General features: G+C 33.7%; 3 protein-coding genes across 4 annotated transcripts; all 3 read right to left on the reverse strand.

The window, feature by feature from the left end:
• Positions 1–9,490: 9,490 nt before the first annotated feature.
• Positions 9,491–12,665, reverse strand: LOC9324800 (ubiquitin-conjugating enzyme E2 2). Its single transcript, XM_021035753.1, has 5 exons — positions 12,226–12,665; positions 12,109–12,134; positions 11,912–11,971; positions 11,717–11,805; positions 9,491–11,643 (listed from the first exon to the last, which is right to left on the reverse strand). The coding sequence occupies exons 1-5, from the start codon at positions 12,348–12,350 to the stop codon at positions 11,524–11,526; spliced, it is 420 nt and encodes a 139-aa protein (XP_020891412.1). The 5' UTR covers positions 12,351–12,665; the 3' UTR covers positions 9,491–11,523.
• Positions 12,666–12,779: 114 nt separating this feature from the next.
• On the reverse strand, positions 12,780–14,791 carry LOC9324801 (SNF1-related protein kinase regulatory subunit gamma-1-like). 2 transcript variants are annotated; one of them, XM_021035751.1, is made up of 5 exons: positions 14,386–14,791; positions 13,866–14,308; positions 13,524–13,790; positions 13,279–13,451; positions 12,780–13,203 (listed from the first exon to the last, which is right to left on the reverse strand). In XM_021035751.1, exons 1-5 carry the CDS (start codon positions 14,561–14,563, stop codon positions 12,921–12,923), a joined length of 1,344 nt encoding a protein of 447 aa, XP_020891410.1. In that variant the 5' UTR covers positions 14,564–14,791; the 3' UTR covers positions 12,780–12,920. The 2 variants fall into 2 exon arrangements, with proteins under 2 accessions (XP_020891410.1, XP_020891411.1); XM_021035752.1 differs by having other exon boundaries at positions 13,866–14,302; positions 14,386–14,722.
• A 1,068-nt stretch (positions 14,792–15,859) lies between these two features.
• On the reverse strand, positions 15,860–18,187 carry LOC9324802 (probable WRKY transcription factor 36). Its single transcript, XM_002888693.2, has 4 exons — positions 17,996–18,187; positions 16,854–17,375; positions 16,645–16,758; positions 15,860–16,557 (listed from the first exon to the last, which is right to left on the reverse strand). Exons 1-4 carry the CDS (start codon positions 18,059–18,061, stop codon positions 16,111–16,113), a joined length of 1,149 nt encoding a protein of 382 aa, XP_002888739.1. The 5' UTR covers positions 18,062–18,187; the 3' UTR covers positions 15,860–16,110.
• Between the last annotated feature and the right edge of the window lie 1,345 nt (positions 18,188–19,532).

Below are 19,532 nucleotides of genomic sequence, written 5' to 3' on the forward strand. Positions count from 1 at the left end.
TTTATAATTAGTAATTAAAATACATAACTAATAATGAGTAGTATTCTTAGATCTACTTATTAGATCTACTTTTACCCCCTAGTATTTGCCTACGATTAGATAAGATATGATCAACCGAAATAAAACATCTTAAAAAGTCTCTGCATGGTGCAAAAATAATGCAATAAATTAATTAATCTAGATTAAGATTGTATATATCAAAACTAAATTGTATAGACGTATAAGAAAAAATAATGTTAGTAGAAAAGAGTATACAAAACAGGTAACAAACAAACAATGAGCATTTATTGGCTACTAAAAATTGAATTACATTGGTTTACCAGCAAAGAGTAACACCATTTGTGTTAAATTCTATAAACTATTACGTTTTATATCAAATCATCACTTAGTCATGGTGGTCTATCATTTTATCCTCTACGAAAACCTTTGCACAATACGCCATCTCTTCATCATACCTAAGATGTTGTGGGTGGCCAAATACTGAACCATGTGATATGCCTAGATACTATGATAAAAGAACTCTAAGTTCTTAACCAAGTTCAGAAACAATCAATAGAACAACACATACATTAATCAGTAACTGAATTTAATACTTTAAGAAAGAGATGATTATTGTCCTTATGGACGCAGCATTGATATATTACAAGATGATATGAAACAGAATTGATAAGTCCATAGCTTTTCTAAACATCCAAAAAATGTAATAAAATTAAACTTGTATTCATTTTCCTTCTCTTTGATAGGAAGGAACTTGTACAAACTAGGAAAATAGGGACGGTGCCAAGGACGATACTCAACCACATCTTCTATTTTTTTTTTTTTTTTTGTCTAAACTATTTTAATTTCTTTAATCTTGCAATATAGATGTAAACTTGCCCAGTATAATCCCAACAATACACCACGAGACTGAGACTTATGTCGTCGATAAAATAACTTCGCTGATTGTTCACGTACATGTATTTTAAACCCGACGAGTTAGGAACTGACACATTCATGAACTTTATCCACTCCACAGCCTCTCCATCCACATTCTCAATCTTTCTTTTTGTCACCCAAATCTCTATATTCTTCGTTTCATAGCATTGATGTAAATATGAAAATCGATCTTTCCTAAAAACCTGGAGGAATCTAAAATCATAGAACGAAATGCTCTTGCCAGGCAATACACAAACATTTTTAATTTTTCTCCATAGAAAAATCAAAGCTTTGGATGAAATATTCATAAGATTCGTAACCGTAATTAGAAGCAACCCAATACAAAGTTCCATTCAAGGATACACTATACTTCGATACTAAATATCAATTTTCGGATACAAACTCATTAAACTTCCACGTATTGGAACCAAAGTCCGTGATCCAAACTTTCACAATGGTAACATGTTAATGAGACGTAAAATTTTTGTAGTGATTGTGTGATCTACTACTATCGTATCCTATGCCATTGAAATAACCAGTTTGGTATCTTGTGCCACTGAAATAAGATGATGTTCCATTTAGTCTGTTTCAACAACGGGTTGCAAACCGCTAGTCCGTAATTTAAGGTGTCACGAAGCAATAACCCATCACAATAATCAACCGTCAAAGGAATTGAAAGTCTATAGCCGGGAATATCTAAGGGAAACTTTTGCACCTCTATCGATGGACAATCGTTTAGAATGAAATCTACCGAGAAAATATTGGATTCGACAAACAATATGAATTGTGGACGACTGGCACGAGTCAGCTGGTTGTTGCCTTGTTGGTGAATCTATTGTCTGCAAAAAGAGCGTTCCATCATTTACAAACGGTTTTGAAACGAGCAAGAGATCTAAGTGGAACCCAAGAGAGTATCTCTTCCACCCACCCCCATGGAAGTTTCTCCGAAGCCATTATGGTCTTGTCTTTTAGAAAATGTTTTATGAAGTTTAGATGTGCATCTTACAAATTTATATGTTTTTACCTCAATACTATTGCTTACTACATATGGCATCTCCAAATAAAGAAGAAAATAATAATTGGATAAAATAGAATACAAAGTTAATCACATTTTAATAAAAATATTAAATTATGTACAAATGAGTAAAAGAAGTAATAAGTTATATATATTAGTCTCCTTTGGTAGATAGAATAGAAAATGGAAATAGCTAAAATAAGAAGAGATCTATATAACATAAATTGGAAAGTATTCTAGATTAAAAAACAATGAAAAATATTAAACAATAAATGAAATATTAATTATAGATTTATTTTTTGTTTAACAGCTGCGTTCGTGATTATAAACAAAATGTATGTGTGCTTTAAATAGATTTTAAAGATAACACAATCGTTTATACAAAGTAAAAAGTATATACAACCTGGATAATCTTAACCTCTAATCTGTTGATTTGAGTTATTTTGTGTCTTTTCATCTTTTCCGATCACTCACTTTCGTGGATCGTTTAATCAAATTAATGATTAAAACAAAAAAGAAAGTATATACAAAAACAATATTGTTGGTAGTAGAGAGAGTACAAAGTTATACCATTTTACATACATGGCTTGACATCACCAAATGACATCCGGAGTTCCCCCAAACACTTCAGTGGAATTAATTGGTAGTTTACCGAATAACAAATTTCCAATGAAGTGTTCGGGAGAACTCTAGAGGACATCTAGTCGAATTATATTTTGTTGTTGTTGTAACATTTACCACCATGGACAAATATTTTTCGTCTGTTTAGTATGTATGTATATAAGAGGAGAAAATACATATATAAGATCTTAGATCTATTTTTGTTTGGGGAAGATAGAATGGGTGACATTCTAATTTATAGTGAGAACTAAGAATCTCATGTACTTTAGTGTAATGGGAGACTGTGTGAACCTGGACGTGAACTTGGGTTCAAGAGTTGTGACAAGAGAATTAGTATTTCTTTTCCTTCTGTCTCTTCACGAGATAGAAAATTTGATTCTACAAAACATACGTACATCTATCTATACATGATCTCTGTGTGGTCGAATAATCTAGATTGGTTTATATTATCAGTCAACTATTAAATGAGTGGCATATATACCATTTGTTGTGATTATTAGTGCTAATAGTTTCTTCAGGTCGAAACCACATCAAATATATATTCTTGTTACTAGTCCACTTTCTATCGCTGAGCCTCGAATCCAGAACTTGTGTTACTCACTCAAAAGGTTTTTTGAAACAAACGGATAAATTACTAATGCTGGAGTTTATAACTTTGTTCTTGTAATTATACTTCATGTCCATTTTACCATTATTTTTGAACTCTTATTGTTGGATTTGATGCCTCCATTTTAAATACATGATATAATATGTATACGAAGCTGATATCTGGATTACTTAAAATTAGTATTGTGATTTGTTCTTTCTCTAAAAAAATACTAGTACGTACAAATAATTTTACTTATTTTATCAAATACCGAATTGGAGCGGTTCAAACAAATATTTTTTCCAATCCTAGTGTGTGCTCTTGAAATATATATAGAAGACATCGAGCAACTGGATTTTACACATGCCACAAGTTATTCTTACTTTCAATGTCTTTTTCATTAGCTCCAAAACACTGACCAGGTTCATCTTCGGTAATATAAAATGTTTGCAGACGTTTTGATAAGAATCTAAATATGATGGTCCTTGTGTTAAATACAGGTGGCTATTGGACATACAGATAAGTAAGGAAGGCAAGAGTCACATGTCCCTCTGCTCTTCAATATATCAACATAAGGTACCTTTTTCTCATAATGTGATTCCATAACTTCTTTATCATTCAGAACTTATTTTAAGTTTTCAAAAAATATTTCACGTAAGAATATAATTAATATATATAAAATTTCATTCACATCTATTTTTTTTCATATTTTTTTTGTAAAGGGCCGGGGCTCACATCTAATGTTGTTCTATTTCACTAGTCTTGGTTAGTTTACTTACAAGCAAATCTTAACACCATTTTTGTTATATTTCTATAAACGATTACGGTTTTAGGTTCAATAATCACTTAGTCATGAGTGATCTGTCCATTTCTTTCTCTAGGAAAACCATTGAGCAGTACCAAATTTCTTTATCGTACGGTTAGCATGTTGTGGCTGGCCGAAAGCTCATGGGCCTTGTGATGTCGATCCCCAGATCTTTATAACTAGAGAACTCTTAATCAAGTTCCTAAACTTTAAATTTATGAAGCTTCATATGATTGCAATTGCACGGTTATGCCGCAATAGTACTAAATGGTTTGATCTAGCCAAAAAGGAGTAGATTTAACCCCAAAATTTGGTCTATGTCTACAATTAACTAAAACTTAAACGACAGTATGCTTTAAAAATAAGTTCACCTTTTCTGAGAAAGTTAGATTACAACTTTTTTTTTTATTGGCTCTACAACAAAAGAGTTCAACGCTAACAAGAAAGGAAGAAAACCGCAGGATAAACAAACATATGTCTAAAATACTAGTAATTAAAACCTCAAACAAAAAAAAAAAAATACTACTTCCTCCGTTTTTTTTTTTTTTTTTTTTTTAAGCTGACTTTTGTGGGTGGAAGCTGGATATGGAAATGAGTTCATTGCCTGTCAGTTGGGATCTGGTTGGCTCTGTTTAGGCACGATAACTGGAAATCTCTTGAGCCATTAATCGACCTTACGGGTGAGGCAAGTCTGCGAGGGTCAGATATTCTTTTTTTCTTGCTTCTCATATTGCCCAAGTAGTTCATCAAGGTTCTTGGAAGTTGCCTAGGGGCCGTCACCGGATCCTTTCACTTTTGAAAGCCTGCCTTCCTTTGTCACCACCAGACACTTCCTCAACGACAGAAGACATCTTTCTTTGGACAACATCTCCTCGAGCAAAACCAGGCCGGACTGTCTAGCTACTTTAAGGAATTGGTGAGGAATCCAGAAATTCATTTGTTCTTTGATTGTGATTAGGCCAAGGAGATCTGGGATTTTCTTTCACCAACAGTGTACATCTCTCTCCAGTCTCCACCAATCAGCTTCGATGACATAACTCTCTGGTCAAACTCATCCACATCGGATCACAAGCTCATCATCATCATATCTAAATTATTCCTACAAGCTGGTACGTATGAGACTTGGAAATATCAGTTTTCTTTTGGACATAATTTGGATATGATCATGTCGAAATTATTTCCCTAAAAAAGCCTTTAACGTGACAAACAATGCATTTAAAAAAAAAACTTGTGATCATTTGTATTATGTCAAAATAAATTTAAACTTTACATAGAAGTTAACTTGAAAAATATCAAATAAAATGAAAAAAAAAAAATCTCTAAAACATGTCTTCGGATCTTCTCAACATCATCCAAAATTTCTTTTTAACAACTCAACAATTCTATACAATAATCAATAGAGTTATTAATTAAGTTAGCAGTACTTGACCAATTTTGAACCTGAGAAGAAGAACAAATAAGCATTTTAGCAACATGAAATTTATTCGATATTCTATATTAACTGATCCCTTACCTTATGTAACACCAAATCAAACTTAGTCTACTGAATTTAAAATATCGAATGAGTCCGGGAGTTCCCCCAAACACTTCAGTAGAAAACCATTTGATAAAAGATGGTATCTCCAATGAAGTGCTCAGAGGAACTCTAGGAAACATCCGACCAAAACGATGTTTGTTTGTATATCTAATATACGTTATCAATGTATTGCGTATACATTTCGGTGGAATAAGCAAATTCTGTTTATAAGAGTTTCAGGGTTTGAAAAAGAATGGAAGGATTGGTGTTTATTATATACAATTGGAAGCATTGTGAACTTAGACGTGAATTCATGTTAAGGGCTTTAGATGAGGGAATCAAAATTTTCAAGAAAAGTTGCATAAATCCTTTTTCCTTTCAGCTTTTTGTAAGATAAGAAAGAAGTTTCTATAAACGCATAGATGCCAATGAATGTACATACATGTACAGTCCCATACATGCAAATGCACATATGAATTTTTTTGCTTCTTTTGTGTATACACTACTGCTATTTCAATTTTACGATAAATTATAGACACGTAAAGACAATTTATTTTCGCGACCGATTATTATTTTTACCAAATTAAAAATATATTATATTCCTTCTTAACATAATTCACGTACATTAATTTGAAAGACGCGGACACAGCAATTTTTTGTTTGAAAATGCAGATATGAGGTATGTACAGCGTTAGAGCATGTATATGGGTGATACCCATATAGTATCATTAGGAATTTTTTAGTATTATTTATAATGTTTGTTTATTGTTTGAGATTTTTTATGATACTTCTACTAAATATGTTTGCATTGGTGAGACCGGCTTAAGTATCATAAAAAAAAATTATTTGCAAAATCAAAAATAAATATATAAAAACATAGGATTACAAAAAATTTCTTGGGTCGGGTTATATCTAACCCAACTCATACACCGTATATTCTATATTTAATAATTTAGATACTTAGAAGATTTGATTAAGATTTAGAATTATGATTCTTCTATCATTTTTGTTTAATTTGTTTTTAACTGTTTTGAATCATCATATAATACATAAATATTTTATAAGGAGATACAATTTATAAAAATTTATATATACTAACTTTTAACAATAAATCATCCCGCGGTGTACAGCGGGGTAAAATTTTGTTAGAATTAAAAAACCGTAGAATATACTTAAGCAAAATAAAACATAAAATTCAAAAAAACTTTAAAAAAACATGATGATAAAAATAATTTAGTCGCTCGAAGTCAATTACCTTGACCCCATTTTTGCCAAATATGAATTTTTTTTTCTCTACTTTCAAGGAAAAACGCATTTCTCAGACGAATCAGCTGCCGCCACGTCACCTGATACTGGGTATCAGAAATATCACTCCAGTGATACTGATCAGGCCCAACTTGATACTCTAATCTATTAAAAAATAATTAATAGGCTCCTGATACTCTCATTATATCAGCTATGTACATGGTCTTAAAGGCAATTATTAGGGAAAACTTTCTTCGTATAGTTTATATAATTATTAAAATATACCATAGTGAAGTTCCATTCTTAAAATACTTTCTTATTTTTTTAACATTTGTTACTTTCATTATTGTTTACATTGGCTTTTGTAACTCGATTTAAATCGCAATTACATGGGAAAAAACTAAACAGAGTTGAAGAAATCAACGGGTCAAAAGATATTTTATGAAGAATGTGCTTATAATGTAGGAAAGTGGTGATATAAATATTCTCTTGGCTCCTTATTACCAAAATTCCGACTTGGTTCACCCTCATATTTTCCGCATGTTGTGCTATTCAATGGAGAATATAGAATATATGGTCCCTCTCTTAAAAAAAAAAACAAAAAGAAAAAACATATCATGGAGAAGTATCTATAAATATGCAGTTTGGGTTGTCACTAAGGTCAGTGAGTAAAAGAAGAAGCATTAGCAAAAGAGACATAATATGTAGAGTCAAATGTCTCCTTGAGTTCCCTTAAACGCTTTATTGTTCACACTTTGTTGTCTAAGATCAATCGATCGATTCAATCAATCTGACGAACACTGAAGTGTTTGGGGGGACTCTAGGTGACATATGGCACCGAAAGGTTATATTAATTGTCAACGGTGTTTTCAACGGTTCAGGTGAGTTCGTATGAGCCTTTTCATGAAGAAGATAAGTAATGTGGTTAGTGATCTATCATGAGTGAGTCATTTCGTTTCTTAGTTAAGCAATTCGTTTCAACTACACTTTCCATATATACTATTATGAATTGAAACATTTCCAAATCCATACGGAATTCTTGAAATATGCCAAAACTTTTATACGGAGTTCCAAACGGTAACTACCAATTTAATCGCCTCCAATTCTTCAGTTCTATTGTATTATGTTCCAACTCTGTTCCACAATCTTCTTAACCCGTCTGTTGTATTCTCGCTTGTTTTCGCTGAATAAGCGGGCAGCTTCTGAGTTTGCAGGTGAGTTTGGGCTGGGATCACAGAAGAGTGACTGTAAACTGTTAACAAAAACAGTAAAACTGATTACAATCAAGTGGTTTTACATTGATCTAGATAATCAAAAGGTAAAGGATACCTGGATAGATGTAAGAATTGCTGCAACATCATAAATAGGACTCCATTGGTTCTGTAAGATGTCAAGACATGATACTTCCATCTGCATAGACTGAACAAGACAACGGTAGTCACTAAAAGATCAAGTAACAGAGACAGATTAAACCACTAAACAAAAATAAGAGCAAAGCATTATTTCTCTGTTTATTCTTACTTACTATTTGGGTGAAACATCCGAGTAACAAAGCGAACAGTCAGTGGTTTGTTTGGATAATCCTCTGTAAATTGAAGGGTCAACTTATAGAAAGGGCGTTCAAGAAACTAGGCTACTCTGGTCCTTTCTACATCTCTGGCTATGGTGACCAAAAAGAATACATTGTTTCACGTCTAACTGTTTGAGCGACTTTTTCCACTTGTTGTCAAGCAGGATGGTGATATTATTGCGTCTTTTCGATCATCCCAGTACGAGCGAAAACGAAATATAAAGGCAAGTTTTCTTATTGATAATTATAGATTTTCACCAGAGAAAAATGTGTGTGTATATATATCCGGTACTCATAAACATTTGGGGACCCCAAAATATGAAATAGAAAGCATGAAATTGTTTACTTGACTTTGGTTTTGCTAAAAGGCTTTAAAACATTGAAGAAAAAGTGTCAGTTGTTATATGTGTTTTTGAAATGCTTCTTACATTGAAGAAAAAGGAAAAAAATGTTTGGTGGGGATTAATCGGTTTAGGCAAAATTAAATTAGAGAACTGATTTTTGTAACTGATCAGTTTATACTTATCCCATCAGTACACCATCGTCTAGCGATTAGGTGGCTGAATTTCAAAAGATCTAAATTTCACGGTTTTAAGTGGGACTTGCAAGATTTTACAACAAATCATAAGTTTTCTAAAATCATCAAAATCATATTAAAACTCAAATAATTTATTACACCACTCACTCAGTTACCACAGTTTTTTGTTTTCACGTTTCCAAATACACATTTTTCATATACATCTTGTAGGCAGCATTTTTTCCAAAGATCAATCATTTTAGGATTGCATTTCAGATGGGTTTTCGCTTTCAAAATCATTTACGTCTTAGTCTTACTAATCGTGGAATTCGACGTAAAGCTCGAAAATCTCAAACCTGCAAGAAAGAGTACTGAAGTGACCACCGGACAACCATCTGGCTGAGACGAGTGTGTCTACCCAACGTCGACATGATCAGCCGGCCGCATTGAGAGGGGATAATGAATTCAGTTGTGTTTTCCTTCTCATAGAAGCTCTTATATTTCGTTTTTGTCTTTGTTTCATTTCGTTTGAACTATTTATTTTTGATTTTGTTTTGTTTCATTTCGTTTGAACTATATATTAAATGCTTCTTAATTAATATATAGAGATTACATTAGTTAATGCTGTCATAAAAGGAAAAAAAGATTACATTAGTTAATATTTTTCAACATAAAAATAAAGCCACATAGCATTATAGTTGTTCATCTTCTCTGAAAGACTGAAAGTTGATTACATTTACAATTTTTGAAAAATTTATTCGCTCTACAACAAATAAGTTGAACACTCAAAATAAAGGGAGAAACTCTGAGCTACGTACTTAAAATCTCGAAACTTACATGTCGATCGGGGTGAAAAATACTAATTCCTCCGAGTCAATATATAATGCGTTTAGTTAAAAACGTGAAATTGAAAAATATTAACAAAACGATGTGTCGGATTTTCATAACCTCATAAATAAATAAAAAATCGTAATTGAGTCTCATACTGAAAAATTTCTTTAGAATAGACAGTATGTAGGGTGAGTAAGGTACCGCAGAACCTGTGAAAACGAACAAATTGAAGCAGTTTGGCAATATGATATTAATTGGATATTCTATATTTCTTCATCTCTTACCTTATATATCGAACAAACAATATGTAACACCAAATCAAACTTAGTGAATTAAAATTATCGAATGAGTCCAGGAGTTCCCCCAAACACTTCAGTAGAATACTATTTCATAGACAATGGTATCTCCAATGAAGTGCTCAGAGGAACTCTAGGGAACATCCGACCAAAACGATATTTGTTTCTTATGTAATGAACATTACATTTCGGTGGAATGGCCAAATTGAGTTTACAAGGGTGTTAGGGTTTGAAAGAGAATGGAGACATTGGCGTTTCATATATAAAATTGGAAGCATTATGAATGTAGACGTGAATTTAGGTTAAGGGCTTTAAGTGTACGTGAGGGAATCACTTTTTTCAAGAAAAGTGCATAAATCCTTTTACCTTTCAGCCTTTTTGCAAGATACGTTTCTACACACGATTAGAAAACAACACTTAAATGAAATAGGAAGAATATTGTGAAATTTATGAAATACTTCTCTTAGATTTTTTACATTTGTTACTTTCATTTTTTTTACATTGGTTTTTGTAAGTGTCTTGACATATTCTTTGCTTACGCAAAAAAGAGAATAGAATAAGATCTATCGGAGGAAAGAAAGATCTTGTGAAGAATGGCGATAATAATATTCTCCTTGGCTCCTTATTCCCAAAATTCCGACTTGGTTCATCTTCATTTATATTTACATACATGTTTTGCTATTCAATGGAGAATATATAATCTACGGTCCCTCCCTGAAAAATTCCTCTACAACATGCGGTATAAGCATACATATAAATATGCAGTTTGGGTGTTCACTAAGAACTTGAGTGAGTAAGAGAAGAAGCATTAGCAAAGAGACATATATAACATGTAAAGTCAACTGTCCCCTTGAGTTCCCTTAAACGCTTCATTGTTCATACTTTGTGAGTTTGTGTTCTAAGATCTATCGACCGATAAATCAATCTGATGAACACTGAAGTGTTTGGGGGGACTCTAGGTGACATCTTGGCACCCAAAGGTTTGAGCGGTTTTTTCAACGGTCAGGTGAGTTATGAGCTTTTTCATGTATACGAAAAGTAATGTGATTGTTACATGAATGAGTCATTTCATTTTTTAGTTAGCAACTACAAATGTTTCATTGGAGTTTAACTAGTTATATATATAGTTCACTAGTTAATAGAACCACCCAAATGAACATGTGATTTCAACTAAAATTTAAACCGGTGATTGAATTACATATTAACAATACAACACCATGATTGCATAACAAAAACGAATCCAATTAATAAGCCATTTTAGAAGTAAGAATCATCTAAAACAATATCAACTTTATCTGAGTTTTTGCACAAACGATTGTGAAAAAACTTAGAACCTAACTAAGATCTTGAGACAGAACACTATATGATTGGTTCTGTTCATCTTAATCACCAGCTGATTAAAACTCCTCGATTTGACTTTTAACATTTGGCCTCCTTATAAATCGAATCCACGCAACTATAGAATCCATCTATTCTATATTGAATTGGAGAGACTTACAAACACATATACAAATTGATAAATGTCGGTCGTTTTACCAGTTTGATCACCTCCACTTCTTAAAATGTTATAAAATCTGAGCGCAGAAGATTCGATTACCGATATAGCTTAGTAATTAGCGGTCCAACTCTGTTCAACTCGTCTGTTGTATTCTCGCTTGTTTTCGCTGAATAAGCGGGCAGCTTCTGAGTTTGCAGGTGAGTTTGGGTTGGGATCACAGAGGAGTGACTGCAGATTGTTAACAAAAACAGTAAAACTGGTTATGATCAAGTGGTTTTACATTGAGAAAGATGAACAATACCTGGATAGATGTAAGAATTGCTGCAACATCATAAATAGGACTCCACTGATTCTGTAAGATGTCAAGACAAATACTTCCATCTGCATAGACTGAACAAGACAACGGTAGTCACTAAAAGATCAAGTAACTGAGACAGATTAAACCACTAAACAGAAATAAGAGCAAAGCATTATTTCTCTGTTTATTCTTACTTACTATTTGGGTGAAACATCCGAGTAACAAAGCGAACAGTCGGTGGCTTGTTTGGATAATCCTCTGTAAATTGAAGGGTCATAATACAACTTAAAAGTACCAGAAATATAAACATAGAACTAGTACTTAACAAGGATTTGATCTATATAGTTCCATGTTTATCTAGCCAAATATGCAAAAGGAATACACTTTAATTGTACCTCCATCCCAAAGTGTATCATCCGGACTGCAAGTTCCATAAGCAGATCAGAATCAAGACAATAAGACAAGAAAAAAAAAAACAGTCGTTACTTGATCATAAGAAGCAATTGTTTTACCCAAAGATAACGGCGTTCCAGAGTAAGATGTTGTTATCTTGAGAATCACCATTGATTCCAGCAGGAGGGTCTTGCTGCAACCTCTTGAAATCCCTCATAAGCCTCTTCCTTGCTGGAGTTGACATCTTGTACACTTGATGTCTTCAAATTCACAAAGATAACACAAGTCAGAAACAAAACTAAAGACCAACAATCAAACATTCTTTGCATAATCTGATTGGGAAAAGCATAGATTCATATCTTGGCATGAGCTAGATCAAACTCAGAACCAGAATTACGAATAAGAAGAACCCGTAAATCCTAAGAAGCCCTAGATCATCCATATCCATATCAAAATCTAAAAAGTTGTCGTCTCAGGAACAGAGGACCAAAAAAAATTATGTGTAAACGACACATTGAGAGTTCGGATAATTGAAAACGAAAGAATTACATCAAAGCAAGAGAATTAAGGGTTTTGTGTGAAACCAATAGCAAAGTCCCTCTTCATAAGTTGTTGCATTCATTGGTTTGTTTTGATTTATGCATGTATAGGCAAATTTCAAACTTCATAAACATTTCTAAACATAAATCATGGACGATATAACTTGAAACTCAAAATGGTTACAAATTAGATATAAAGATAACAACTTCAGAATCTAAACCAAGAAGGAACAAACAACAAAGACAAACAAAAAAAAAAGCTGAGAAACAAGAGATCATCGGTTAAGCATTTCTTTAACCGAGAACCCGAGACAGTTCTCAAAGTAGTTTGGAGGTTCTGATACGAAACAAGAGATCACATCCCTCAGTGTTATAACCCCATAAAGCTCATTCTCGTCTCCAGCAGCTACGTATACCCGATGCACCGACCTCGAAGCCAAACTGTTTATAACACTCCCCAAAGTCGAATCAGGCCTACAAGTTATTGCAGGAATCGCTAAACCATATTCCTCTCCTGCTGTAGCAATCTTTGTCGCAAAACTCTTCACCGTGAGTTGTCTTTATCATCAACAAAGAGAAATTTAAGTCATTGTTACCAGAAGTTGTAATGAGAAACAAGTGAGTAAAACAGACCTGAAATTGGAGAAGACTTCAGGTTGTAAAAGCAAATATCTAATGTCTCTCATGCTAATGTTACCAACAATCTTCTTATTCGGCCCTTCGATTACAGGTAAACCACCAATGTTGTTGTCTCTCATCCGCTTGAATGCTTCAAGAATAAGTTCTTCACTCTCAATGCTAATAACCTGAAACCAACATGTTCAGTTTCACCGCTTTACGAGCCTAATGTCTTGAGTTCTTAGAGTTTATATTTTTACCTCATTCGGCGACATGAAAGGCAGGCCTAGATCAGAAATCGAGAGAGCAGAAATGTGATCAAACCAATCTCTACCTTTGCAACCTTCAAGACCATGAACAACTGCAGATTGAGTAATGTAGTTCTTGATATCAGGTTCTCCTGATTTAATAACCGGCACATTCCTTAACCGGTATTTCGAGAGTAACAACATAACACTCAACATCGAACTCTCAGTTGAAACCGGAAGAAAAGGAGCCCATCTAAACGACTTAAGTATTGTTCTAACCTGACAACATAAACATAGTTATGATCAATCAGAACCATCGCAACACAAATACGTTATGTTCTGTTAAAAACTTACAGTGGTTGATTTAAAAGGCTCTTCTTGAAGAATGACTTGATAGAAATCTTTCCCTAAATTATCAGCAGCAGTTGGAGCATCTTTCCCAATCCCACGGTCAGCTGCAACACCACCAGCAACCGCGGCTCCAACCGCAGCCGCTGCTAGCCCTGCAACAGCAACCGGACCGGTCACCCCGAGCGCTGCAACACCAAGAGCTCCAACAGCTCCAGCACCAACACCAGCAGCGGTTGCTGACGTAGCGGACAACGCGATTGCAGCGAGTTCAGCACTCTCTAACACCCATAAAATGATTGAAGAGTAATCAATGATTCCTAAATATCTTTCTCTCCAATCTAAGGAACTCTCGTGATCTGTGTTAATCACAGGAGCTGATAGAATCTTGCTGTCTGATAAAATCTTTACTGCTTCTGACACAGGTGTTTCCGCTGGAATCTCTATCACTACCAAAAAAAAAAAAAAAAACAAATTGAATCTAAACCATTGGAGAAATCGAAAAATGGGATCTTTATATCTTTACCTCTACCGCCGGGGACTTGAGGGAAGGAGGAGACGGGGATTCCGGCGAAAGCAGAGTTTAGGGTTTCTTGAAGAGATTTGGGAAGATTCTTCCTTGACTGTACTTTCTCGAAATACGCCTCACAGCTTGAAACCGCCGATTTTATCTCCTTATCTTCTACAGCTTCACTTCCCGCCATATCTTGATACCGATTCAATTGAAGAATCTCACAGATATCTTACGATGATTTTAGATTAGAAACGAAGAAACCCAAGCTTTTTGCTTGAGAAAAAATACAGAGAGAGAGAGACAGAGAGAGAATTTAGAACAGTGGTGAGTTTCGTGGTCGGATAAGCGACGTGATGGAGATGGAACCTTTGGTTTCGGTTTTCTGGCGGTTACGCGCGATCTGATGATGTGCATTGACACGTGGCGTTATAATAAGTGGTCGTGTGTCAAAGAGTTTTAACAGCGTTACAATCGGAGCCTCTGACGTGGATATATCCGAAAATATCAAAAATAACCGAATGGATACTAAATTTTAAAACTGAAATAACTGGAGCCGAACCGAAACCGAACCAAAATTTTAAAATATCCGAATGGATACTAAATTTTGAAACCAAAATTTTGAAACCGAAAGAACCGAAACAGTTGGATGGGCCGAATTGTAAGAAAGCTGTGATAATGGGCCTGATCCATAATAGACTAAAGGTATAATATTTTATGGATCAATACGTTTTTTCTTTTTTCTTTTGGTCATTTATTATTTTTCTTTTTAAGAATCGACCATCTAAACATTTACAGGTGGCTAAAACAATTCAGACATCTTCATTTTGGTCAAATTCTTAAAAATATTATACCTGAAAATACTCAAAAATAACCGAAATATCCGAAAATATCATAAGCAAAATAACCGAATGGATACTAAATTTTAAAACCGAAAGAACTGGAGCCGAACCGAAACCGAACCAAAATTTTAAAATATCCGAATGGATACTAAATTTTGAAACCGAAAGAACCGAAACCGAATGAACCCAACCGATAATCGAACGGTTAACCGAAAGCCCAGGCCTATTTTTGGGTAAATAATTTTGATGGTGATTACAGTTTGACCATCAAATTAGTAATTAAATGTAGGAAATAATAATAATATCTCAAATTAGTAAATGTTTGGTATGTGATTTCAAATAAAAATACGTTGACTTACATGTTATTCATGCGTGCTCATTGTTTCGCCAAATACAACACTATTTTACCAAATGTCATGTTACTAAAATTTTCCAAATTATAGTTTACGTTATTTTATAAAATCGCTTGTGATATATGATTGATATTTTGTCAAATAACACAGTATTTTATGTGATGCTTACTAAGTTTATTTTGTAAAATCACACAATTTTGCAAAATTGAAAAAGGGAGATTTTTTCAATCTGCACGAAAACCACCTTCCCTTTTAGATGTCATTCTGTCATCATAGTCATACATACTTACCTAATTCACCAGAAAAATATATTTAAAACATTAAATATATTTTGTGTATTAAATTGTTGTGTAGAACAGAATTAATTTACAAAACCTTCATATGCATATAATCCATGATATGATAGGTAATCCACTAATTTAAACATTTGGTTATCTACAAGTATAAATGCAGAGGCTGAAAAACGAATGAATGACAAAGAAAACAGAAAATCATGAGTTACTTTCCAGACTTGTGTCTAGCTATACCGATACACAGTTACTGGCTTACTGCTGTCCGGAAAGTCTCGTTCGATAACGGGCCAATAAGGAATCTGTACTCAAAGGAGCTTGTGTTCGCAAGCCACTAAAGTTCAAGGTGTTATCGTGCGATGATTGAGGTGGAGGATCAGGAGAGGAGAAGTTGAGACTGAAAGAAGAGGACGATAGAGGATAGTCGTCTGGTAACTGATTGGGATAGTTTGGTCGTGTGAGGTCCAATGTTACGGTCGGGTGGGAGTTAGTTGTGGAGATAGAGAAGTGGTGAAAAGGGAAGAAATAGCTTAGACTCGCGGAGGTGGATGAGGAGGAGGAGGAGGAGCCAGATTGTAATAAGGAGGCAGCCGCGGAAGTTCCAGCTGCCATGTGGGTTGCTTCCATGGGAAGAGGATGGTCATGGTTTCCTTCGTATGTTGTCATAAAAGCGGAGGTTTCTTCTTCTCCGCATCTTTGCACCTATAAACATCGTTTTAAAAGTTTTTATTTAAAACTAATTGACAATTAATAGATATTTCGATTGAGATATTATAGAATGTATTATACCTGTTTTCTAACGGGACAATTTGACGACATGGAGCAACGGTAATAGGCTCGTGGGAGAGGATTGGTTTTCGCAGTCTTTTGACCATATTTCCTCCACTGGCAACCGTCGTTTATCTATAAATCCATGTAACGTTTGCCAATATGATCAACTAATTAGAGATGTTACATGCTAAAGTAATTAAACATATATATGGTTTGGTGGTACGTACTGATGGGTCTTCACATGATGCTTTAACACAAACCCTAGTTTTCTTCAAACCTGCTTGCCCATGCTCTTCCAAAACATCTTGATGGTGATTTTCATTTCTAACTGTTTTGACATCTTTCCTCGAAGATAAACACTTATTCTCTGCGTTTGCATTCTTAACCTGTCTACAAAGATCATCTAATTTCAAGGCCTCATAACTTTGAATCTGAAATCCTAAACCCAGTGCAGATCTTTTATCTTTTGACTCCTCTTTGTTCTCATTAGAAATCTTGTCCACCTTTTCCTCCTTTTTAGAGATCTTTTGCTCTGATCTTCCAAGCCTAAGTGATATATCTACATCAAAATCGTTATATTTGTCTTGATCTAGCTCCATAGAAGCTCTTTGTTGTTCTCGGAGAACGTTAGAGACATGCATTTGAAGAGAGTTGTAATTATTAAGAATCGTAGACAGTAAGAGCTTTAATTTCTCATTTTCTTCCCTAACTTTCTCCACCTTCGCTTTTGTTACATCAAGCTCCTCTTCCTGTAAATATCCAAGACACATTTATATTCACCTTCCATACAATAGTGTTTACATATATCAAATAATTTTTTTTTTGTACCAACTATTTCTAAACTTTATGACAAATAGTTTTCAATAACCACACACAAACTGACAAGGTGAATGAGTATTACAGGAATAAACAGAGAACGAATGCCAAGAACAAAAAAATAAAATTGTATTCGACCTATATTAATTAGAGGCTAGAGAGGATCTTAATTACATGTTTCCATTCGAAAAATTTAAATACCGGAATAAATCTTGGTATCCTTGAGCATTAAATAACCGTCCCAAAATAATCAAAAGCATGTATTATTTTTGTTTGTGGTGTATGTTTATGCAAAACATGCTACAAAATAATGAACTTTCATACTCGAGAGTCGAGACCATTTCCGAACAAGCAAGTTGACTTTTATTAGATGCAGTAAACCTGTACTAATTTCAGACATAAGACTTAATTGGTAACAATATGTAAAAATATATATGCAAAAACAGATTCATATGAACATGAGATTAATTCTCACCGATTGAAACACCAGAAGGAGATTGAAAACAACAGTTAGAGAAATTTGTGGTTTAAGCAAATGGTTTTTTAGTTTTACCTTGTCAGATTCTGCCATAACACCATCGAAAGGATTGAAGCATGAAATGGTCTCCTCTTTGATCATGATATATATTATGATTTAGATGCGATCTTGAGATCAATTGGATCTGCTCTTTTTGTTTTTCTTCTTTGTAACAAAATTAAAATAATTCTCTCTTTTTCTTGCCTAAGTAGGTTTTTATAGGGACCCAATTAAAGCCAACAGACTTTGACTTTGCATTTTAATAAGATGATATACAGACTAAAAATATTGTTTATAATGGTAACCACCACCACCATGTTACCAGTTTCGTCTCTATTCTTGAATAATCCCAAACAGACGACTCAGCATTATATAATAAGATAATACATATCATATAAATTATATCAAATTGTATTGCAATCCAGATGGATCTTGGTCTGAACAATACTTTAGAATACTTCAATATCTTTTTTTTTTTAATTTGTATCATAATTTAAGCATATAGTTCACAATTAGGCAACTAAAACAAGTTCTTACTTTCGTATGTACCGGATCATACTAGTTCTTCGCTAATATAAAACTGTAGGCATGGCAGCTTTCGTATGTACCGGATCAACTTGAACAAAAAGCATCTATTTTATCCAGCATTAATCACTAATGGACACCGCACGAATTGAGTGCATTTTGCATTTCGTTTAATTATAAAATCTAAACTCTAATCGTTCATTATAAACCCAAACTGACATTTAACATCGTTTAATTGTAAAATTCAAACTCAATCCTCTCTTATAAACTCAAACCAATATATAACTTTGTTTTGGTTGTATATTAGATTTTACAATAAATGAGTTGAATTTATTTTTGTTGTTGTTTAAATGGCAGATTCTAATTAGAAAAAGATGATGTGAATAAAAGATTTACCCCTAGCGATAAACCCAAGAATTGCAATCTAACTTTTCTTAAAAATTAATAGGATAAAATTCTCATCGCCCCCTCTCCTCAAATCATTCTCTAGTTAGCCCTCCAAATAAAAAATTTGTGTTAAATTAATTATTTTAATTCTGGAAAAGAGTAAAAGACAAATAAAACTTGGGTTTTCAACTTATTTACCGACCCAACTTCAATTTGGATCTAGATCCACATATATTGGGTCAGATTTTGGATCATTTAACCCCAAAAATCTCAAAAACGTAAAGTCCCAAAATCAAATCCCTAACTCTAATTTTTTTTCCCCTTTTCTCTCAAAAAAACCGACTAATCGCCGTTCATCTCTCCGTCGTTCTTCTCTCGTCGCCGGCAAACCTTCTTTTCTTCCCTCTTCTCTCCGAATCGAAACCTTCATTCTTCTTCTCGTTGGAAATTCTTTGTTAGAAATCCAATCCAAATCCACGTTCCTTCGTCTCCTTTCTTGTAAGCTATAAATTCTTCATTCTCATTCTTTCTTTTGTTTGATTTCGATGGATTTTGTTGGGTTTTGTTTGTGAAACGGATGATTTTTCGGATTTGAATTTGTTGTAATTTTCTGATTGAATTTGTCCCAATTTTTGATTTGAATTTCTCTCTATTTTCAGAT

This window comes from Arabidopsis lyrata, assembly GCF_000004255.2.
Source record: "Arabidopsis lyrata subsp. lyrata unplaced genomic scaffold ARALYscaffold_2, whole genome shotgun sequence".
NCBI classification, from domain to species: domain Eukaryota; kingdom Viridiplantae; phylum Streptophyta; class Magnoliopsida; order Brassicales; family Brassicaceae; genus Arabidopsis; species Arabidopsis lyrata.